This window comes from Oncorhynchus tshawytscha, linkage group LG06, assembly GCF_018296145.1.
Source record: "Oncorhynchus tshawytscha isolate Ot180627B linkage group LG06, Otsh_v2.0, whole genome shotgun sequence".
Taxonomy (NCBI): domain Eukaryota; kingdom Metazoa; phylum Chordata; class Actinopteri; order Salmoniformes; family Salmonidae; genus Oncorhynchus; species Oncorhynchus tshawytscha.
In genome coordinates this window covers 8,746,983-8,770,418 of record NC_056434.1, presented here as the reverse complement: position 1 = coordinate 8,770,418, position 23,436 = coordinate 8,746,983, and the positions used below count along the sequence as shown (strand labels likewise).

Sequence of the window (23,436 nt, the reverse complement as noted above, 5' to 3'; positions counted from 1 at the left end):
CACACTACACTTACATCCTTTCACTTACACACTACACTTACATCCTTTCACTTACACACTACACTTACATCCTTTCACTTACACAGTACACTTACACACATCCTTCACTTACACACTACACTTACATCCTTTCACTTACACACTACACTTACATCCTTTCACACACTACACTTCCATGCTTTCACTTACACACTTCACATAGACACTACACTTACACACTACACTTACATCCTTTCACACACTACACTTACACACTACACACTACACTTACATCCTTTCACTTACACACTAAACTTACATCCTTTCACTTACACACTACACTTACTCACTTCACATACACACTACACTTACATCCTTTCACTTACACACTACACTTACACACTTCACTTACACACTTCCACTGACACTACACTTACACACTTCACTTACACACTACACTTACATCCTTTCACATTTACACACTACACTTACACACTTCACTTCCACACTACACTTACATCCTTTCACTTACACACTACACTTCCACACTTCACTTCCACACTACACTTACATCCTTTCACTTACACACTACACTTACACACTACACTTACATCCTTTCACACACTACACTTACACACTACACACTACACTTACATCCTTTCACACACTACACTTACACACTACACTTACACACTACACTTACATCCTTTCACTTACACACTACACTTACATCATTTCACACACTACACTTACACACTACACAATACACTTACATCCTTTCACACACTACACTTACACACTACACTTACATCCTTTTACACACTACACTTACATCCTTTCACTTACACACCTCACATACACACTTCACATACACACTACACTTACACACTACACTTACATCCTTTCACTTACACACTACACTTACACACTTCACTTACACACTTCACATACACACTACACTTACACACTACACACTACACACTACACTTACACACTTCACACTACACTTACACACTACACTTACATCCTTTCACTTAGTCTAATTGTACATTTAAGTATTTGATTTGGTCTTGATTGAATTTAAAGCCTAGGATCTATGTAGTTAGGGGAGGGTGTGGGGTCTTGGCCTCTCCATTAACTGAACATTTAAAGACCGTAAGACCATGCTGTGTTTATGCAATAATTTGGCTGTAGCTAAAAGGTGTGTGCGTGTTCGGGCGAGTGTGTGTGTGTGTGTGTGTGTGTGTGCGTGTGTGCGTGTTCGGGCGAGTGTGTGTGCGTGTTCGGGCGTGTGTGTGTGTGCACGTGCGTGTTCGGGCGAGTGTGCGTGTTCGGGCGTGTGTGTGCGCGTGCGTGTTTGGGCAAGTGTGTGTGTGTGTGTGTGTGTGTGCATGCGTACGTGCATGTTCGGGCGAGAGAGAGAAACTAGTACAGACTACAGCAGGGTGGATGGGGGGAAAAAACTCTAGTTTACCACACTTACTGTGACAGTCTGTTTGGCTGTCTACTCTGTGAGTAAAGGAAACAGGCAATTTCCTTTTTACACAAGTATGCACACACACACACACACACACACACACACACACACACACACACACACACACACACACGCCACAATATCACAGGCTTCTTCAACAATTCCAACCATGACTTAAACTGGAATACTGCACCAACCATAACAGGTTGCCCTGCCAACCCAGCCTGCGTGCGTGTGTATAGATCATGATGATCCACACAGAGAAAGACCATGCAGGTCTGAACAAAATGGCTGCCAAACAGGAAATACCTCAACTAAGCATGGAAGTATGCATATACAGTGCATTCAGAAAGTTTTCAGACCCCTTGACTTTTTCCACATTTTGTTACGTTACAGCCTTATTCTAAAATGTATTTTAATCTACACACAATACACCATAATGACATCACAATACCCATGATGACATCACAATAGCCCATAATGACAAAGCAAAAGCAGGTTTTTAGAAATGTTTGAAAATGTATTAAAAATATAAAAAACTGATTACATTTACATAAGAGTTTAGACCTTTTGCTTTGTTGAAGCACCTTTTGGCAGCGATTACAGACTCAATTCTTCTTTGGTTTGACGCTACAAGCTTGGCACACCTGTATTTGGGGAGTTTTTCCCCATCATTTCTCTGCCAATCCTCTCAAGCTCTGTCAGGTTGGATGGGAGCATCGCTTCACAGCTATTTTCAAGTCTCTGCAGAGATGTTAGATTGGCTTCAAGTCCGGGCTCTGACTGGGCCACTCAAGGGACATTCAGAGACTTGTCCCGAAGCCACTCTCACATTTGTCTTGGCTGTGTGCTTAGTAGGGTTGCACATTTTTGGGGAATATTCAGAGGTGTAAACTTTCCATTGGAATTAACGGGAATATATGAGAATTAACGGAAATATATGCAAATTAATACCATTTTTAAATGTAGATGTTTTTTTGCATTGGATATATTTTATCATATCATATGGAGACAGAAACATAAACATTTCAACTTATAATATGTAGACATACAGTGGGGCAAAAAAGTAATTAGTCAGCCACCAATTGTGCAAGTTCTCCCACTTAAAAAGATGAGAGGCCTGTAGTTTTCATCATAGGTACAACTATGACAGACAAAATGAGAAGATAAAATCCAGAAAATCACATTGTAGGATTTTTTATGAATTTATTTGCAAATTATGGTGGAAAATAAGTATTTGGTCACCTACAAACAAGCAAGATTTCTGGCTCTCACAGACCTGTAACTTCTTCTTTAAGAGGCTCCTCTGTCCTCCACTCGTTACCTGTATTAATGGCACCTGTTTGAACTTGTTATCAGTATAAAAGACACCTGTCCACAACCTCAAATAGTCACACTCCAAACTCCACTATGGCCAAGACCAAATAGCTGTCAAAGGACACCAGAAACAAAATTGTAGACCTGCACCAGGCTGGGAAGACTGAATCTGCAACAGGTAAGCAGCTTGGTTTGAAGAAATCAACTGTGGGAGCAATTATTAGGAAATGGAAGACATACAATACCACTGATAATCTCCCTCGATCTGGGGCTCCACGCAAGATCTCACCCCGTGGGGTCAAAATGATCACAAGAACGGTGAGCAAAAATCGCAGAACCACAAAGGGGAAATCCCAGAACCACACGGGGGGACCTAGTGAATGATCTGCAGAGAGCTGGGACCAAAGTAACAAAGCCTACCATCAGTAACACAATACGCCGCCAGGGACTCAAATCCTGCAGTGCCAAACGTGTCCCCCTGCATAAGCCAGTACATGTCCAGGCCCGTCTGAAGTTTGCTAGAGAGCATTTGGATGATCCAGAAGAAGATTGGGAGAATGTCATATGGTCAGATGAAACCAAAATATACGTTTTTGGTAAAACCTCAACTCGTCGTGTTTGGAGGACAAAGAATGCTGAGTTGTATCCAAAGAACACCATATCTACTGTGAAGCATGGGGGTGGAAACATCATGCTTTGGGACTGTTTTTCTGCAAAGGGACCAGGACGACTGATCCGTGTAAAGGAAAGAATGAATGGGGCCATGTATCGTGAGATTTTGAGTGAAAACCTCCTTCCATCAGCAAGGGCATTGAAGATGAAACGTGGCTTGGTCTTTCAGCATGACAATGATCCCAAACACACCGCCTGGGCAACGAAGGAGTGGCTTCGTAAGAAGCATTTCAAGGTCCTGGAGTAGCCTAGCCAGTCTCCAGATCTCAACCCCATAGATCTCAATCCCCATCTTTGGAGGGAGTTGAAAGTCCGTGTTTCCCAGCAACAGCCCCAAAACATCACTGCTCTAGAGGAGATCTGCATGGAGGAATGGGCCAAAATACCAGCAACAGTGTGTGAAAACCTTGTGAAGACTTACAGAAAACGTTTGACCTCTGTCATTGCCAACAAAGGGTATATAACAAAGTATTGAGATAAACTTTTGTTATTGACCAAATACTTATTTTCCACCATAATTTGCAAATATATTAATTAAAAATCCTACAATGTGATTTTTCTTCTCATTTTGTCTGTCATAGTTGAAGTGTACATATGATGAAAATTACAGGCCTCTCTCATCTTTTTAAGTGGGAGAACTTGCACAATTGGTGGCTGACTAAATACTTTTTTGCCCCACTGTATTCTGAGAGTCCTTTAGGTGCCTTTTTTGGCAAACTCCAAGCAGGCTGTCATGTGCCTTTTACTGAGGAGTGGCTCCCATCTGGTCACTCTAGCATAAAGGTCTGATTGGTGGAGTGCTGCAGAGATGGTTGTCCTTCTGGAGGGTTCTCCCATTTCCACAGAGGAACTCTGGAGCTCTGGCAGAGTGACCATCGTGTTCTTGGTCACTTCCCTGACCAAGGACCTTCAGAAATGTTTTGGTACCCTTCCCCAGATCAGTGCCTCGACACATTCCTGTCTCAGAGCTCTACGGACAATTCCTTCGACCTGACATGCACTGTCAACTGAGGGACCTTATATAGACAGGTGTGTGCCTTTCCAAATCATGTCTAATCAATTGAATTTACCACAGGTGGACTCCAATCAAGTTGTAGAAACATCTCAAAGATGATCAATGGAAACAGGATGCACCTGAGCTCAATTTCAGGGCTCAAAGCAAAGGGTCTGACTTCTTATGTAAATAATATTTTTCTGTTTTTTACATTTAATACAAACATTTCTAAAAAAAAAAAAAAAAAAACTTTTTAGAAGAAAAAAAAAGATTTAATCAATTTTAGGATAAGGTTGTAAAAAGTAACAAAATGTGGAGAAATTCAAGGGGTCTGAATACATCCCCTGTTATCATCCATAGTGGCAGTTGGTGAATGTAAATGGCTGTATTACTTCATTATTGGGTTTCCTCATCAAGTTCTTCCTGTTTTGGAGCCTCTGTTGTAATCAGGGACACCGTTACACGGGGGAGAAGGACCCCAATGTTTCCCACTGTAAGGGAAGCTGTTGTATTTTAAACTCAAGCCTGTTTTCTTTTCTTTTTTTCTCTCTCCTGAGAGTACTTTCTGGGAAGAAGGTCCTAAACAGATGAGTTGTTAGTAGTGAAATGTCAAACGGGTTTCGACATGGAGCCGAAGCACACTCTCAGGCTCCATGTCAACAGTGTTAGCCTGTAGGGCAACACTGTTATTACTGGAGTCTGCCAGCACATGCCCTCTATAAGTTAATGCATACCACCGACTCTATGAAGTAAGTTATTTTAGCCTTTAGATTTCTTTCAGAATGCTATGTGTTTAGCCACATTACACACTATGCTAATTATGTCGATTTAAGGCAGCCACCCGCACCTCTCTGATTCAGAGGGGTTTGGGTTAAATGCAGAAGACACATTTCAGTTGAATGCATTCAGTTGTACAACCGACTAGGTATCCTCCCTATTTTATTTCTAGCCTCATTGTCCTTCGTGTTTTGGTGTGGCCATATAGCATGTCATTGTCATTATACGCACAGTGCACCTATGGACCAGACGTCTGCGCGGCCATTGACACGTACAGTGCCTTGCGAAAGTATTCGGCCCCCTTGAACTTTGCGACCTTTTGCCACATTTCAGGCTTCAAACATAAAGATATAAAAATGTATTTTTTTGTGAAGAATCAACAACAAGTGGGACACAATCATGAAGTGGAACGACATTTATTGGATATTTCAAACTTTTTTAACAAATCAAAAACTGAAAAATTGGGCGTGCAAAATTATTCAGCCCCTTTACTTTCAGTGCAGCAAACTCTCTCCAGAAGTTCAGTGAGGATCTCTGAATGATCCAATGTTGACCTAAATGACTAATGATGGTAAATACAATCCACCTGTGTGTAAATCAAGTCTCCGTATAAATGCACCTGCACTGTGATAGTCTCAGAGGTCCGTTAAAAGTGCAGAGAGCATCATGAAGAACAAGGAACACACCAGGCAGGTCCGAGATACTGTTGTGAAGAAGTTTAAAGCCGGATTTGGATACAAAAAGATTTCCCAAGCTTTAAACATCCCAAGGAGCACTGTGCAAGCGATAATATTGAAATGGAAGGAGTATCAGACCACTGCAAATCTACCAAGACCTGGCCGTCCCTCTAAACTTTCAGCTCATACAAGGAGAAGACTGATCAGAGATTCAGCCAAGAGGCCCATGATCACTCTGGATGAACTGCAGAGATCTACAGCTGAGGTGGGAGACTCTGTCCATAGGACAACAATCAGTCGTATATTGCACAAATCTGGCCTTTATGGAAGAGTGGCAAGAAGAAAGCCATTTCTTAAAGATATCCATAAAAAGTGTCGTTTAAAGTTTGCCACAAGCCACCTGGGAGACACACCAAACATGTGGAAGAAGGTGCTCTGGTCAGATGAAACCAAAATTGAACTTTTTGGCAACAATGCAAAACATTATGTTTGGCGTAAAAGCAACACAGCTCATCACCCTGAACACACCATCCCCACTGTCAAACATGGTGGTGGCAGCATCATGGTTTGGGCCTGCTTTTCTTCAGCAGGGACAGGGAAGATGGTTAAAATTGATGGGAAGATGGATGGAGCCAAATACAGGACCATTCTGGAAGAAAACCTGATGGAGTCTGCAAAAGACCTGAGACTGGGACGGAGATTTGTCTTCCAACAAGACAATGACCCAAAACATAAAGCAAAATCTACAATGGAATGGTTCAAAAATAAACATATCCAGGTGTTAGAATGGCCAAGTCAAAGTCCAGACCTGAATCCATTCGAGAATCTGTGGAAAGAACTGAAAACTGCTGTTCACAAATGCTCTCCATCCAACCTCACTGAGCTCGAGCTGTTTTGCAAGGAGGAATGGGAAAAATTTCAGTCTCTCGATGTGCAAAACTGATAGAGTCATACCCCAAGCGACTTACAGCTGTAATCGCAGCAAAAGGTGGCGCTACAAAGTATTAACTTAAGGGGGCTGAATAATTTTGCACGCCCAATTTTTCAGTTTTTGATTTGTTAAAAAAGTTTGAAATATCCAATAAATGTCGTTCCACTTCATGATTGTGTCCCACTTGTTGTTGATTCTTCACAAAAAAATACAGTTTTATATCTTTATGTTTGAAGCCTGAAATGTGGCAAAAGGTCGCAAAGTTCAAGGGGGCCGAATACTTTCGCAAGGCACTGTATTTAACCACACACTCACTCCCTCCCTGCCCCGAAGGGATGTCAGTTATAGTAGAGTTCAATCCCTCCCCGTAAGCCAGTAGACCTATCCCACACTACACTTACATCCTTTCACTTACACACTACACTTACACACTACACTTACACACTACACTTACATCCTTTCACTTACACACTTCACTTACACACTACACTTACATCCTTTAACTTACACACTACACTTACACACTTCACATACACACTACACTTACACACTACACTTACACACTACACTTACACACTACACTTACACACTTCACATACACACTACACTTACACACTACACTTACACACTACACTTACATCCTTTCACTTACACACTACACTTACATCCTTTCACACACTACACTTACACACTACACTTACATCCTTTCACTTACACACTACACTTACATCCTTTCACTTACACACTACACTTACATCATTTCACTTACACACTACACTTACACACTTCACATACACACTACACTTACATTCTTTCACACACTACACTTACACACTACACACTACACTTACATCCTTTCACACACTACACTTACACACTACACTTACATCCTTTTACACACTACACTTACATCCTTTCACTTACGCACTACACTTACACACTACACTTACACACTACACACTACACTTACATCCTTTCACACACTACACTTACACACTACACTTACATCCTTTTACACACTACACTTACATCCTTTCACTTACGCACTACACTTACACACTTCACTTACACACTTCACTTACACACTTCACTTACACACTTCACTTACACACTTCACTTACACACTTCACTTACACACTTCACTTACACCTTTCACTTACACACTACACTTACACACTACACTTACATCCTTTCACTTACACACACACTACACTTACACACTTCACTTACATCCTTTCACTTACACACTACACTTACACACTTCACTTACACACTTCACTTACATCCTTTCACACACTACACTTACACACTTCACTTACATCCTTTCACTTACACACTACACTTACATCCTTTCACTTACACACTACACTTACATCATTTCACATACACACTACACTTACACACTACACACTACACTTACATCCTTTACACACACTACATCCTTTCACACACTACACTTACACACTTACATCCTTTTACACACTACACTTACATCCTTTCACTTACACACCTCACATACACACTTCACATACACACTACACTTACACACTACACTTACATCCTTTCACTTACACACTATACTTACACACTATACTTACACACTTCACTTACACACTTCACTTACACACTACACTTACATCCTTTCACTTACACACTACTTACACACTTCACATACACACTACACTTACACACTACACTTACATCCTTTCACACACTACACTTACACACTACACTTACACACTTCACATACACACTACACTTACACACTACACTTACACACTTCACACTACACTTACACACTACACTTACATCCTTTCACTTAGTCTAATTGTACATTTAAGTATTTGATTTGGTCTTGATTGAATTTAAAGCCTAGGATCTATGTAGTTAGGGGAGGGTGTGGGGTCTTGGCCTCTCCATTAACTGAACATTTAAAGACCGTAAGACCATGCTGTGTTTATGCAATAATTTGGCTGTAGCTAAAAGGTGTGTGCGTGTTCGGGCGAGTGTGTGTGTGTGTGTGTGTGTGTGTGTGTGTGTGTGTGTGCGCGTGCGTTCGGGCGAGTGTGTGTGTGTGTGCGTGCGTGTTCGGGCGAGTGTGTGCGCGTGCGTGTTTGGGCAAGTGTGTGTGTGTGCGTGCGTACGTGCATGTTCGGGCGAGAGAGAGAAACTAGTACAGACTACAGCAGGGTGGATGGGGGAAAAAACTCTAGTTTACCACACTTACTGTGACAGTCTGTTTGGCTGTCTACTCTGTGAGTAAAGGAAACAGGCAATTTCCTTTTACACAAGTATGCACACACACACACACACACACACACACACACACACACACACGCGCCACAATATCACAGGCTTCTTCAACAATTCCAACCATGACTTAAACTGGAATACTGCACCAACCATAACAGGTTGCCCTGCCAACCCAGCCTGCGTGCGTGTGTATAGATCATGATGATCCACACAGAGAAAGACCATGCAGGTCTGAACAAAATGGCTGCCAAACAGGAAATACCTCAACTAAGCATGGAAGTATGCATATACAGTGCATTTTCAGACCCCTTGACTTTTTCCACATTTTGTTACGTTACAGCCTTATTCTAAAATGTATTTTAATCTACACACAATACACCATAATGACATCACAATACCCATGATGACATCACAATAGCCCATAATGACAAAGCAAAAGCAGGTTTTTAGAAATGTTTGAAAATGTATTAAAAATATAAAAAACTGATTACATTTACATAAGAGTTTAGACCCTTTGCTTTGTTGAAGCACCTTTTGGCAGCGATTACAGACTCAATTCTTCTTTGGTTTGACGCTACAAGCTTGGCACACCTGTATTTGGGGAGTTTTTCCCCATCATTTCTCTGCCAATCCTCTCAAGCTCTGTCAGGTTGGATGGGAGCATCGCTTCACAGCTATTTTCAAGTCTCTGCAGAGATGTTAGATTGGCTTCAAGTCCGGGCTCTGACTGGGCCACTCAAGGGACATTCAGAGACTTGTCCCGAAGCCACTCTCACATTTGTCTTGGCTGTGTGCTTAGTAGGGTTGCACATTTTTGGGGAATATTCAGAGGTGTAAACTTTCCATTGGAATTAACGGGAATATATGAGAATTAACGGAAATATATGCAAATTAATACCATTTTTAAATGTAGATGTTTTTTTGCATTGGATATATTTTATCATATCATATGGAGACAGAAACATAAACATTTCAACTTATAATATGTAGACATACAGTGGGGCAAAAAGTAATTAGTCAGCCACCAATTGTGCAAGTTCTCCCACTTAAAAAGATGAGAGGCCTGTAGTTTTCATCATAGGTACAACTATGACAGGCAAAATGAGAAGATAAAATCCAGAAAATCACATTGTAGGATTTTTTATGAATTTATTTGCAAATTATGGTGGAAAATAAGTATTTGGTCACCTACAAACAAGCAAGATTTCTGGCTCTCACAGACCTGTAACTTCTTCTTTAAGAGGCTCCTCTGTCCTCCACTCGTTACCTGTATTAATGGCACCTGTTTGAACTTGTTATCAGTATAAAAGACACCTGTCCACAACCTCAAATAGTCACACTCCAAACTCCACTATGGCCAAGACCAAATAGCTGTCAAAGGACACCAGAAACAAAATTGTAGACCTGCACCAGGCTGGGAAGACTGAATCTGCAACAGGTAAGCAGCTTGGTTTGAAGAAATCAACTGTGGGAGCAATTATTAGGAAATGGAAGACATACAATACCACTGATAATCTCCCTCGATCTGGGGCTCCACGCAAGATCTCACCCCGTGGGGTCAAAATGATCACAAGAACGGTGAGCAAAAATCGCAGAACCACAAAGGGGAAATCCCAGAACCACACGGGGGGACCTAGTGAATGATCTGCAGAGAGCTGGGACCAAAGTAACAAAGCCTACCATCAGTAACACAATACGCCGCCAGGGACTCAAATCCTGCAGTGCCAAACGTGTCCCCCTGCATAAGCCAGTACATGTCCAGGCCCGTCTGAAGTTTGCTAGAGAGCATTTGGATGATCCAGAAGAAGATTGGGAGAATGTCATATGGTCAGATGAAACCAAAATATACGTTTTTGGTAAAACCTCAACTCGTCGTGTTTGGAGGACAAAGAATGCTGAGTTGTATCCAAAGAACACCATATCTACTGTGAAGCATGGGGGTGGAAACATCATGCTTTGGGACTGTTTTTCTGCAAAGGGACCAGGACGACTGATCCGTGTAAAGGAAAGAATGAATGGGGCCATGTATCGTGAGATTTTGAGTGAAAACCTCCTTCCATCAGCAAGGGCATTGAAGATGAAACGTGGCTTGGTCTTTCAGCATGACAATGATCCCAAACACACCGCCTGGGCAACGAAGGAGTGGCTTCGTAAGAAGCATTTCAAGGTCCTGGAGTAGCCTAGCCAGTCTCCAGATCTCAACCCCATAGATCTCAATCCCCATCTTTGGAGGGAGTTGAAAGTCCGTGTTTCCCAGCAACAGCCCCAAAACATCACTGCTCTAGAGGAGATCTGCATGGAGGAATGGGCCAAAATACCAGCAACAGTGTGTGAAAACCTTGTGAAGACTTACAGAAAACGTTTGACCTCTGTCATTGCCAACAAAGGGTATATAACAAAGTATTGAGAAACTTTTGTTATTGACCAAATACTTATTTTCCACCATAATTTGCAAATAAATTAATTAAAAATCCTACAATGTGATTTTTCTTCTCATTTTGTCTGTCATAGTTGAAGTGTACATATGATGAAAATTACAGGCCTCTCTCATCTTTTTAAGTGGGAGAACTTGCACAATTGGTGGCTGACTAAATACTTTTTTGCCCCACTGTATTCTGAGTGTCCTTTAGGTGCCTTTTTCTGTCTCAGAGCTCTACGGACAATTCCTTCGACCTGACATGCACTGTCAACTGAGGGACCTTATATAGACAGGTGTGTGCCTTTCCAAATCATGTCTAATTAATTGAATTTACCACAGGTGGACTCCAATCAAGTTGTAGAAACATCTCAAAGATGATCAATGGAAACAGGATGCACCTGAGCTCAATTTCAGGGCTCAAAGCAAAGGGTCTGACTTCTTATGTAAATAATATATTTCTGTTTTTTACATTTAATACAAACATTTCTAAAAAAAAAAATTAACTTTTTTAGAAGAATAAAAAAGATTTAATCAATTTTAGGATAAGGTTGTAAAAAGTAACAAAATGTGGAGAAATTCAAGGGGTCTGAATACATCCCCTGTTATCATCCATAGTGGCAGTTGGTGAATGTAAATGGCTGTATTACTTCATTATTGGGTTTCCTCATCAAGTTCTTCCTGTTTTGGAGCCTCTGTTGTAATCAGGGACACCTTTACACGGGGGAGAAGGACCCCAATGTTTCCCACTGTAGGGGAAGCTGTTGTATTTTAAACTCAAGCCTGTTTTCTTTTCTTTTTTTCTCTCTCCTGAGAGTACTTTCTGGGAAGAAGGTCCTAAACAGATGAGTTGTTAGTAGTGAAATGTCAAACGGGTTTCGACATGGAGCCGAAGCACACTCTCAGGCTCCATGTCAACAGTGTTAGCCTGTAGGGCAACACTGTTATTACTGGAGTCTGCCAGCACATGCCCTCTATAAGTTAATGCATACCACCGACTCTATGAAGTAAGTTATTTTAGCCTTTAGATTTCTTTCAGAATGCTATGTGTTTAGCCACATTACACACTATGCTAATTATGTCGATTTAAGGCAGCCACCCGCACCTCTCTGATTCAGAGGGGTTTGGGTTAAATGCAGAAGACACATTTCAGTTGAATGCATTCAGTTGTACAACCGACTAGGTATCCTCCCTATTTTATTTCTAGCCTCATTGTCCTTCGTGTTTTGGTGTGGCCATATAGCATGTCATTGTCATTATACGCACAGTGCACCTATGGACCAGACGTCTGCGCGGCCATTGACACGTATTTAACCACACACTCACTCCCTCCCTGCCCCGAAGGGATGTCAGTTATAGTAGAGTTCAATCCCTCCCCTTAAGCCAGTAGACCTATCCCAGGGCCCACAGAGTATGGGTGATGGAGTTGGAATGAGGGCTTGGCAGAGGTGTTGGGGACCGTACAGAGATATTTACTGCAGTGTGGATACAGTATGGAGATAGTTACTACAGTATAGATATATTTACTGCAGTGTGGATACAGTATGAAGATAGTTACTACATTATAGAGATAGTTACTACATTATAGAGATAGTTACTACATTATGGGGATAGTTACTACAGTATGGGGATAGTTACTACAGTATGGGGATAGTTACTACAGTATAGAGATAGTTACTGCAGTATAGAGATAGTTACTGCAGTATGGAGATAGCTACTACTGTATGGATACAGTATAGAGATAGTTACTACAGTATGGGGATAGCTATTGTCTGATCCTGAGCCTGTGAATATAAGAGTCGCTGTTCCGTGGTGGTCCAAGTGTTTTGGTGGGCTGGCTGAACGCACACTGATCCATAGGAACCACACACTGAACACAAATATTTTGTCTCCCGCAGGTGCTTAATGCCCAGAAGGCCGGGTACAAGTCGGCCATTGTTCACAACGTGGACTCTGATGACTTAATCAGCATGGGATCCAATGATCGTAAGTCGTCGTCCGTCCCCCCTGACAATCCTCCTCTGCACAATCACACAAACATGCAGCAGCACTACACACAGTCGTCTGTTCATTTGGGGAGTAGAGGGGTAGTGGAGTAGAGAGGTAGTATATTAGTGGGGTAGTGGAATAGTATAGTAGAGGGGTAGTATAGTAGAGGGGTAGTATATTAGTGGGGTAGTGGAATAGTATAGTAGAGGGGTAGTATAGTAGTGGGGTAGTGGAATAGTATAGTAGAGGGGTAGTATAGTAGTGGAATAGTATAGTAGAGGGGTAGTATATTAGTGGGGTAGTGGAGTACTATAGTAGATGGGTAGTATATTAGTGTAGTAGAGGGGTAGTATAGTGGTGGAGTAGAGGGGTAGTATAGTGGTGGAGTAGAGGGGTAGTATAGTGGTGGAGTAGAGGGGTAGTATAGTGGGGTAGTGGAATAGTATAGTAGAGGGGTAGTATAGTAGTGGGGTAGTGGAATAGTATAGTAGAGGGGTAGTATATTAGTGGGGTAGTGGAGTACTATAGTAGAGGGGTAGTATATTAGTGTAGTAGAGGGGTAGTGTAGTAGAGGGGTAGTATAGTGGTGGAGTAGAGGGGTAGTATAGTGGTGGAGTAGAGGGGTAGTATAGTGGTGTAGTATAGTAGAGGGGTAGTATAGTAGTGGGGTAGTATAGTAGTGGAGTATAGGGGTAGTATAGTAGTGGGGTAGTATAGTAGTGGAGTATAGTAGTGGGGTAGTATAGTAGTGGAGTAGTATAGTAGTGGAGTATAGGGGTAGTATAGTAGTAGGGTAGTATAGTAGTGGAGTATAGGGGTAGTAGAGTATAGGGGTAGTATAGTAGTGGAGTGTAGGGGTAGTATAGTAGGGGAGTATAGGGGTAGTATAGCAGAGGGGTAGTATAGCAGAGGGGTAGTATAGCAGAGGGGTAGTATAGCAGAGGGGTAGTGTAGCAGAGGGGTAGTATAGTAGTGGAGTATAGGGGTAGTATAGTAGTGGGGTAGTATAGTAGTGTAGTATAGTAGAGGGGTACTATAGTAGAGGGGTCGTATAGTAATGGATTAGAGGGGTAGTATAGTAGAGGGGTAGTATAGTAATGGAGTAGAGGGGTAGTATAGTAGAGGGGTAGTATAGTAGTGGAGTAGAGGGGTAGTATAGTAGAGGGGTAGTATAGTAGTGGAGTAGAGGGGTAGTATAGTAGAGGGGCGGTATAGTAGAGGGGCGGTATAGTAGAGGGGCGGTATAGTAGAGGGGCAGTATGGTAGAGGGGTAGTATGGTAGAGGGGTAGTATAGTAGTAGAGTAGAGGGGTAGTATAGTAGTGGAGGAGTGGAGTGAGTAGAGTAGATGTACCTTTGATTCCCAAACCTCGGGGTCAAGAGGAGCATTAGGACTCGCTGGGAGCTGCTGCACCCATAGCACCAAGCCCGACTCCTAGTGTTGTTGTGGAGGTATGTAGTGCCGTAGTACGTCTCCAAACGGTTCAACCCCGTCCAAGTTGATCGCCCATCACACAAAGCAGTTTTTGGGGAGGAGGGATGGATATCGGTTTCTCTTTTCTCGACTGCTTTTTCTTCACATCATTTGCTGCTCGTCTCCCTGTCTCTCACTCCAGGGCGTATGACAACCTATCATGAGTAATGGTGACAGCTCCTCATGCTGGTAACGGTCTAGACCGGTAACGGTCATCCGGTGAGATGGCTTCTTTTCAAACGTTGGGCAGTGAGCCATTTCTTAACTCAACAGCCATCCAAGAGATTTCTGCTTCCGGGGTTCGGGGGGCCTTAACAACTGTCGCATATGAGCAGAATACTAAATGACAGTGGCACAAGTGGGCATCAGCCTGGTTCCCATAGACACTGAAAACTACCTCATCTGAAAACTACCTCATCTGAAAACTACCTCATCTGAAAACTACCTCATCTGAAAACTACCTCATCTGAAAACTACCTCATCTGAAAACTACCTCAACTGAAAACTACCTCATCTGAAAACTACCTCATCTGAAAACTACCTCATCTGAAAACTACCTCATCTGAAAACTACCTCAACTGAAAACTACCTCAACTGAAAACTACCTCAACTGAAAACTACCTCAACTGAAAACTACCTCATCTGAAAACTACCTCATCTGAAAACTACCACATCTGAAAATGTAAATGTTTTCAGAAAAGGCCAGATGTTGAACTGCGTTGATATACAGCAAACTTCTTTCTATTCCAGTATTTTTCCCCAATAGCTGACTCGTGTCTTGGCGTTTCCTTCAAAACGTAATGTTATTTCATGATGGACATCAGTATGTAGCCACTCCACATGTGTATAAATAACTTCCCCTCCTCCTTTCCCATTTAGTGGATATTTTGAAGCAAATCGACATTCCATCAGTGTTTGTTAGTGAAGAGACTGCTAACTCCCTGAAAGAAGACTACACATACGACAAGGGGTGAGTCGGAGACCTACATCTTATTGCCATGTCTTATCAACATAATTCAAGCCTCGGACATTACAGGCACCTTAACTGGCATAGTCTAACTGGGCTCTCTAACAATGATGTCCACATAAATCTTGTCAGCGTCATGTTGTTAAATAATATATTCCTTTTATTCAATGAATTCAGTGGAAAGACAACATAAACCAGATTGTCCATCTTTATGACGTAATAATAATGTAACACAGTGTGTTGACTTGTCATCATGTTCCCAGCGCTCTGCCCGAGATCGGTGGATAATCTGGGATTTAAAAAAAAAAATGTCTCGCGTTTCTCAAAGATATCAAATCAAATGTTTTTATATAGCCCTTCGTACATCAGCTGATATCTCAAAGTGCTGTACAGAAACCCAGCCTAAAACCCCAAACAGCAAGCAATGCAGGTGTAGAAGCACGGTGGCTAGGAAAAACTCCCTAGGAAGGCTAGCCAACGATACATTGTAAACACTTGAATATATCTCCATAATGGTGCTGTTGTTGTTGTTGTTCTTCAGGGGTCATGTGGTCCTCATGCCAGACTTCAGCTTGCCTCTGGAATACTACCTGATCCCCTTCCTCATCACCGTGGGAATCTGCCTCATCCTCATCGTTGTTTTCATGGTAGGCAAATACAGTGGTAGAGTTCATTCGTTAATGTGATTGAGTCAATGGTGGCATGGCAGATCTGTGGGAAATGTCAGGAGTAGGGAGTTTTTCTAGGATGTTCTGGTCTGAGGGCACTAGGCATCGGGCTGGTGACGATATCATCAAGCTAGGACAAATAGCAGAGCTCGTGCTCATTCTTCTATTACTAGAAGAAGAACCAGTTACCCAAGTCATCCCATTTCCAACAGAATTGACACAAGAAGGTTAATTAATGTAATTCTGTTAAAATGTAAATCAAATCAAATTTTATTTGTCACATACACATGGTTAGCAGATGTTAAAGCGAGTGTAGCGAAATGCTTGTACATACAAATATTGCTTTAGAATTTTGGTTGTGGAATTTTTCAACTGCAGAGAATTCTCTTATAATTTGAAAATAACTGTCAATCGAATAGCGACGTTAGACTTTTGGCAAGAGGGTTCGAAGTACAATGGCGTTGTGAGGTTCAGAAAAACTCTTGTGGAGTATTCATCAGGATTTTTTCCGGCGAGGTTAAGGGGCTTAAAAACTCCCGAACTGACTGTTGACTTTTCCCCTCCTTGCTCAGATCACCAAGTTTGTCCAGGACAGACACAGGGCTCGGAGAAGCCGTTTGCGCAAGGACCAACTGAAGAAACTCCCCATTCACAAGTACAAGAAAGGTATGGAGGGAAAAAGCTATCGCCATGGCAATCTGGACAGTTTTGTGTTAAGCATGGGGATGGCACTCTCCTCATGTTGTGTAATGCCCCGATCTTGTTACATCTGTGAATTGTTGTAGTAATGTCTGTTAGGGATGTGTGGTATCCTCTTGTGTTTTTCTCACTTTGCGTTAATGTGAAACTGCTTCAATACAAGTTCAGGTCGTCCCTGCTGAGGGAGTACCTGTGTGTACATGGGAGAACAAAGAGTCTTAAAATAGTTTTGTGTCTGTTTGTTTGCTTGCCTTTTTGTATGCATCAACAATACAAAGATTGAAATCTGGCTTTATGATCGGAGAGCACACTTACCCTTGTATGAGGGCATTAATCTATCGACCTTTGTCCTCAACGAACAGTTGACCGTAAATGCTGATCTAGCAGGTCAGCTCGTCCTAGATGAGAACTCCAAACTGACCTCAACCGGCTCTAGACACGCTATGCCTTGTGTCATGTGACTGGGCCACGGTGAGGGTGACGGTAAGAGCGACTTATGAAATAATGAGATTAGCCAGGCCGTCATTGGAAATATGAATTGGTTCTTAATTGACCTTTCTGGTCAAATAAAGGTAAAAAAATATATATATATAAAGAAATACTGCTTGATTTTCCAAAAAGCCAACCCCACAGATTAAGGCTCCTTACTCTTGAGACTAAATACAGGGCTGAAGGTGAGTAATGCCACTCTCAATACAAATACATCTTCTGGTTACCTTGAGGGAGGTATTTTAAACTCCTGGACTTGAGAGGTTTTCCTCCATTTTGCTCTTGTCTCTCTCAGTGCAGGAGGAATTTATAGTCCATGTTTTTGCATTGCTAATAGGGATTTGTCCAAGATAGTCTGCGAATGTCAGTCCTCTTTTCACACTGGGAAGGAGTTTAGATGCCCCTGCCGAGTTTGGGGTGGGAAGCCATTAAAGATCTGCTGTGCAGGGAACACTGAGGAGATTTTGTCTGAGTCTGACTGGCGCATACTAAGTAGCCCCCTCGCAGAGCTTATAATGGGGGTCTGGCAAGACTCCTCCCTTTGGCTGGCAGGAGCATGTGCTCTGAGGAGAGGCAAACGGGCAACACACACAAACTGTGTGTGTGTGTGTGTGTGTGCGACAGCCCTTGTCTAACTGACAGTTTCCGCGGGCGTTCCATAGAGTTCAGACGTCCCAGGGAATGGGTCCATCAGTTAGCTGGGTTTCTGCTCGCTCTGCTAGTGTTGTGCCGATACAAAGCAGGGACACCGAATCTCTACCTAAATCACCCTTTTAAGCCCCGAACTCGGGATCCCTGCAATCATCACACAGAATGGGTCTCTGGGGACTCCGGCCTTTAGCTCAACGTTTTCATAGAGTGTTTAAGTAGTGGCAGGTAAGGGGATAGAATTTAGTGTTATCAACGACAGAGATTGGACTGTTTTGTATTTAAAACTTTGATCTGAAGATTTTCTCGCTGCTGATTGGCCTGTTTAGGACTGAAGGGGAGTATTCCAATGTTGTTAGTTGTTCCTAATAGGCCGGAGTGGGTTTGCCAGCTTGGCGCCATTTCAAAATGGAAGGTGAGTGGCTGGATAACTAGTATAGCGGAGCGATGTTCCGGGATGGAATGGCATCCCAGATTCGCACTCGTCCGTGGCCAAACCTTGCAGCCTCCCCATATTTCTCTCTACATGGGAGCGGCTGATGACTCACGGAGCCTTTTAAAATGGCTCGTCTGACTCTTTCTGTGCTCATTGTTTACACCAATGGCTCTTTTCTACCTTTTTCTACCAACTCAGCGCTCACTTTCTCCAGCCTGGGGTATTTTTAGCTATCCCTAACACCACTCTGCAACAGCAGAGTTCTTCTGTCTTGGCTGGCATTCTGGCTTCTGCTGCCATGTGGTAATGATGCCTAATGGTGCCCTCAGCCACCCGCCTCCTCCCCCTCAGCTAAACCTTGATGCCTGCTGAGTCTGGTCTCTAGGGATTTGTTTTAGCAGGCTGTGTGATACTGTGATGCCGTCTGTCTGTTTTGAATGGTTTTGTGGGGCCTGGTCCTCATTGGCTGTGTGTGTGTGTGTGTGTGGACAACTGAAAGAGAAGGCCTGTCACTAAGGGCTTTGGATTGGAACCAGTCTGTGCACACTGCAAAATGAAAATGTTAATTGAAGATAGGAACCACGCGTCACAATGATTTTATCGCATCGTCTCCCACAAGTGCCTACAAGTCAGACAATTGAAATCAACTTCTCTCTACACTGGCCTCTATGTCCTTTGCTGATAACACATGTAACCTAAAGCCAGTGCTAATGCTAATATAATGGTATCACCACAGATAAAAGGGGAAACCTAGATAGTTCATGCAGGGTAGCCTAGTGGTTAGAGCGTTGGACTAATAACCAGAAGGTTGCCAGTTCAAATCCCCGAGCTGACAAGGTACAAATCTGTCGTTCTGCCCCTGAACAGGCAGTTAACTAGTTTGCCTAGTTAAATAAAGGTAAAATTAAAAATATTTTTAAAAAGTAGGTTGCATGGTTTTGCTCACCTTAAGCCTACAAATACCTCGTGCCCATACCAGTAGTCTTAAAGAGGCTTCCTTGGGCCACTGTTCCTAGGCCGTCATTGAAAATAAGAATTTGTTCTTAACTGACTTGCCTGGTTAAATAGGGGTTATAAATCCACAGCATGTGTTTTTAGAACTTCCAGTCATCACCAAATATGGTCCTGAGAGGAAGTCCAGTGACAGGAAGAGGAAGCTAGATGAAACTGGGACGACCTTTTTTTTTTTTTTTTTACATTTTCACATCAAAGAAATATTCTGTTTCCAAAACTAATATCTGTTCGCGAACAGAGTGTATATATGTTTTGTAGACAACCCTTTGCCAAAGCTTCCAAAAAAACTGCATTGTTTAGGGCGAATTGAGTTCCTTAACCTGTTGCGTCGAGCCATCCCGGATCCGGGATCGTGAATACAGCCTCAACCTCATTACCATAACGCAACGTTAACTATTCATGAAAATCGCAAATGAAATGAAATTAATATGCTAGCTCTCAAGCTTAGCCTTTTGTTAACAACACTGTCATCTCAGATTTTCAAAATATGCTTCTCAACCATAGGAAAACAAGCATTTGTGTAACAGTATTCATAGCTATTCATAGCTAGCGTAGCATTTAGCGTTAGCAATTCAGCAGGAAACATTTTCACAAAAACCAGAAAAGCATTCAAATAAAATCATTTACCTTTGAAGAACTTCAGATGTTTTCAATGAGGAGACTCAGTTAGATAGCAAATGTTCAGTTTTTCCAAAAAGAATATTTGTTTAGGAGAAATCGCTCCGTTTGGTGCATCACGTTTGGCTACCAAAAAAAAAACGAAAATTCTGTCATCTAAACGTCGACTGAAACAGCTTAGAACCAATACTCAAGGTGTTTTTCACATATCTCTCTGAGAGAGAGAGAGAGAGAGAGAGAGAGAGAGAGAGAGAGAGAGAGAGAGAGAGAGAGAGAGAGAGAGAGAGAGAGAGAGAGAGAGAGAGAGAGAGAGAGAGAGAGAGAGAGAGAGAGAGAGAGAGAGAGAGAGAGAGAGAGAGAGAGAGAGAGAGAGAGAGAGAGAGAGAGAGAGAGAGAGAGAGAGAGAGAGAGAGAGAGAGAGAGAGAGAGAGAGAGAGAGAGAGAGAGAGAGAGAGAGAGAGAGAGAGAGAGAGAGAGAGAGAGAGAGAGAGAGAGAGAGAGAGAGAGAGAGAGAGAGAGAGAGATCAGACTTGCATGTCTGGAGATGAGACTCAGAGGCAGAACACACTGTACATATAGAGCACATTCTAACGTTAGCTAATTCTGATGCTGCCATCCCTTGTGTTGAGTTTTAGCTCCCTTGATTAGCATTTGTGTTCTTCTAGTTTTAGTTCCCGTGGATGCTAATGCAGTTTTCTAGCTCCTCGAGTATTGACTTTGGTGTAGCCTTATTGCTAGCCCATGAATCATCCATATAAGCTTACCGTGTGACTGTGTGCTTTTTGACTGTCTTTCTGGCTGTTTTTTTAAATTTGACCTTTTATTTAACTAGGAACAGTGGGTTAACTGCCTGTTCAGGGGCAGAACGACAGATTTGTACCTTGTCAGCTCCTAACCTTCCGGTTACTAGTCCAACGCTCTAACCACTAGGCTACCCTGCCACCCCTGGTTAAGGCAGAGGGTGTGTGTTTGGTGTCGCCACCAGATGAGGAGCAGACACAACAACCTCCAATACCAGATAAAGCCAGGGAGATTCATTTCCCCTCGCTCTAGTTCACCCTTCTAAAACCACTCAACCCAAGATGGTACCTCATTGCTCCATGTCTGAGAGGGACCGGGCTCTCCCTCTGACCCCTGCCCTCTGCGTCTCTCCCCGGGGCTCTCTGACTGATGAGTCACTGTGTGTGCGCTCCTCCCTTCCCCTGTTCCAGCCCTGGGCTGAATATATACACTCTGAGGCTTTGTGAACAGTGAGGCAGGAAGATGGTGATATTACAGCCTTTCTATCTGTAGGTAGCTGTGCAGATCTGTGCCCGTCACACAAAGTCACAAGTGTGCATTGTTGTCTCCTCGCTGTGATTAGTTCAGTAGTGCAGTATGATTCTTCCTAAGACCGAGGAATGCTGGCTAGTTGACTGGATGGAGCAAAATGGAGGACTTGCATGGACATTCTGGCGCTTTTTAAACTACTGGCCCCCAAAACCCCTTAGGGGGCCTCTTCAACACGATGTCAGGGGAAGGTCGTGTTGAAAAGAGTTTGTCACAATCAGCGATAATGGGATAATACCGTGTTATTCAAACCGTATACAGAGTCTGGTTTAACATTAAACAGAGACTCTTCCAAATGGTTGACGGTTTAATGCTTCTATTATTATTTTTTATTATTTTTGACGCTGCTGTGTTTAAAAAAACAACGTTATTGAATCCTTCGTTCCCCTATATTTTGATTTGTGATGTATCTAATGTAAATAGTGATATCATCACTACCAACAGTACTAAATACATTGAGTGTAAAGTTCCAAGAAATGTGAGTAAAATGTGAGTAAAATGCTCACATCATGTGAGTAAAATGCTCACATCAGCCTGAGTAGTTGAATCCCTTTGCTTTTGTGAGAAGGGATGACCAGACAGTGAATTTTGCTCAACCAGATAATTCTGCCGCCATGCTTCTCTCTGACCGACACAAACTTGAACTGCTTGATAGGGACAGTGGCCTTGAAAAATATACTGAAATCAGACCAATTGGAAAAGGCCCTCGTAGTAGTGTAGAGACTGTAAAGTAAAATGAACTTGAAGTGAGGCAAGTTTGGACTCGCGAGTGGCACAAGGCACTGCATCTCTGTGTTAGAGGCGTCACTACAGACCCTTGTTTTTGAGTCCAGGCTGTATCACAACCGGCCGTGATTGGGAGTCCCATAGCGCGGCATACAATTGTCCAACCGTCGTTCCGGGGTTTGGCCCGAGGTAGGCAGTCATTGTAAATAAGAATTTTGTTTTTAACTGACTTTCCTAGTTAAATATTATATTTTTTAAACAAACTGAATGAAGTACTGACCATAAGGCAAACGTATTGTTTTATACTTTGCTATGTCAGATTATTAAACTGAGCTGTTACGCTGCGGAGCAGGTCTTAGATGTCACTGTGTTTGTGCCTTTGTGTTATTCACTATGTCTTACTTAATACAACTAATAATACTAAGCAGTGCACCAACTGAGTTTGTGGTGTTGGAAGTATTTTTCTGCTTAGTGCTAAACTTCACTCAGAATAGCCCAGCGACACAGTTCAGCATTTCCTGAGTGTGCTGAACCCATGGCTTTTATAAAACACTCCCCTTCTCTCACCCCTCTGTCCAGCACTGGGTTAGAGAGAGAGAGAGAGAGAAGGAAGAGAGACTCGGCGAATTATCAAAAGAAAGGAAGTGTGACAAACTGAGAGAAGCAAGAGAGTTGGAGAAAGGCGACAGAGACCGTCTGAGAAAAAGTGATCGAGACAGAGGCAAGGGGGAGGGGACAGAGGAAAGGCAACAACAAAAAAAGAGGGAGAGTGACGTTATTGAAGGAGGGAGTGGCCGTGACTCCTCATCCTTATACGGTCACATGCAGACCTGGCACAGATACTGGGGAACAGCCAAAAACATGCTCACATAAACACCGGCCCCTCC

At 42.6% G+C, this 23,436-nt stretch overlaps 1 protein-coding gene across 3 annotated transcripts in view; it reads left to right on the top strand.

Moving 5' to 3' along the window:
* LOC112251992 (E3 ubiquitin-protein ligase RNF13-like) overlaps positions 1-23,436 on the top strand; it is a 97,461-nt gene that overhangs the window by 68,417 nt on the left and 5,608 nt on the right. For all 3 annotated transcript variants that reach the window (XR_006083569.1, XM_042322913.1, XM_042322914.1), the window contains exons 5-8: positions 13,392-13,479; positions 15,835-15,925; positions 16,464-16,569; positions 17,163-17,256. Coding sequence is in view for 2 of the 3 variants with exons in the window: in XM_042322913.1 (XP_042178847.1) it covers positions 13,392-13,479; positions 15,835-15,925; positions 16,464-16,569; positions 17,163-17,256 (379 nt within the window). In the remaining variant the exon portion in view is untranslated. The remainder of the gene's footprint in view (positions 1-13,391; positions 13,480-15,834; positions 15,926-16,463; positions 16,570-17,162; positions 17,257-23,436) is intronic.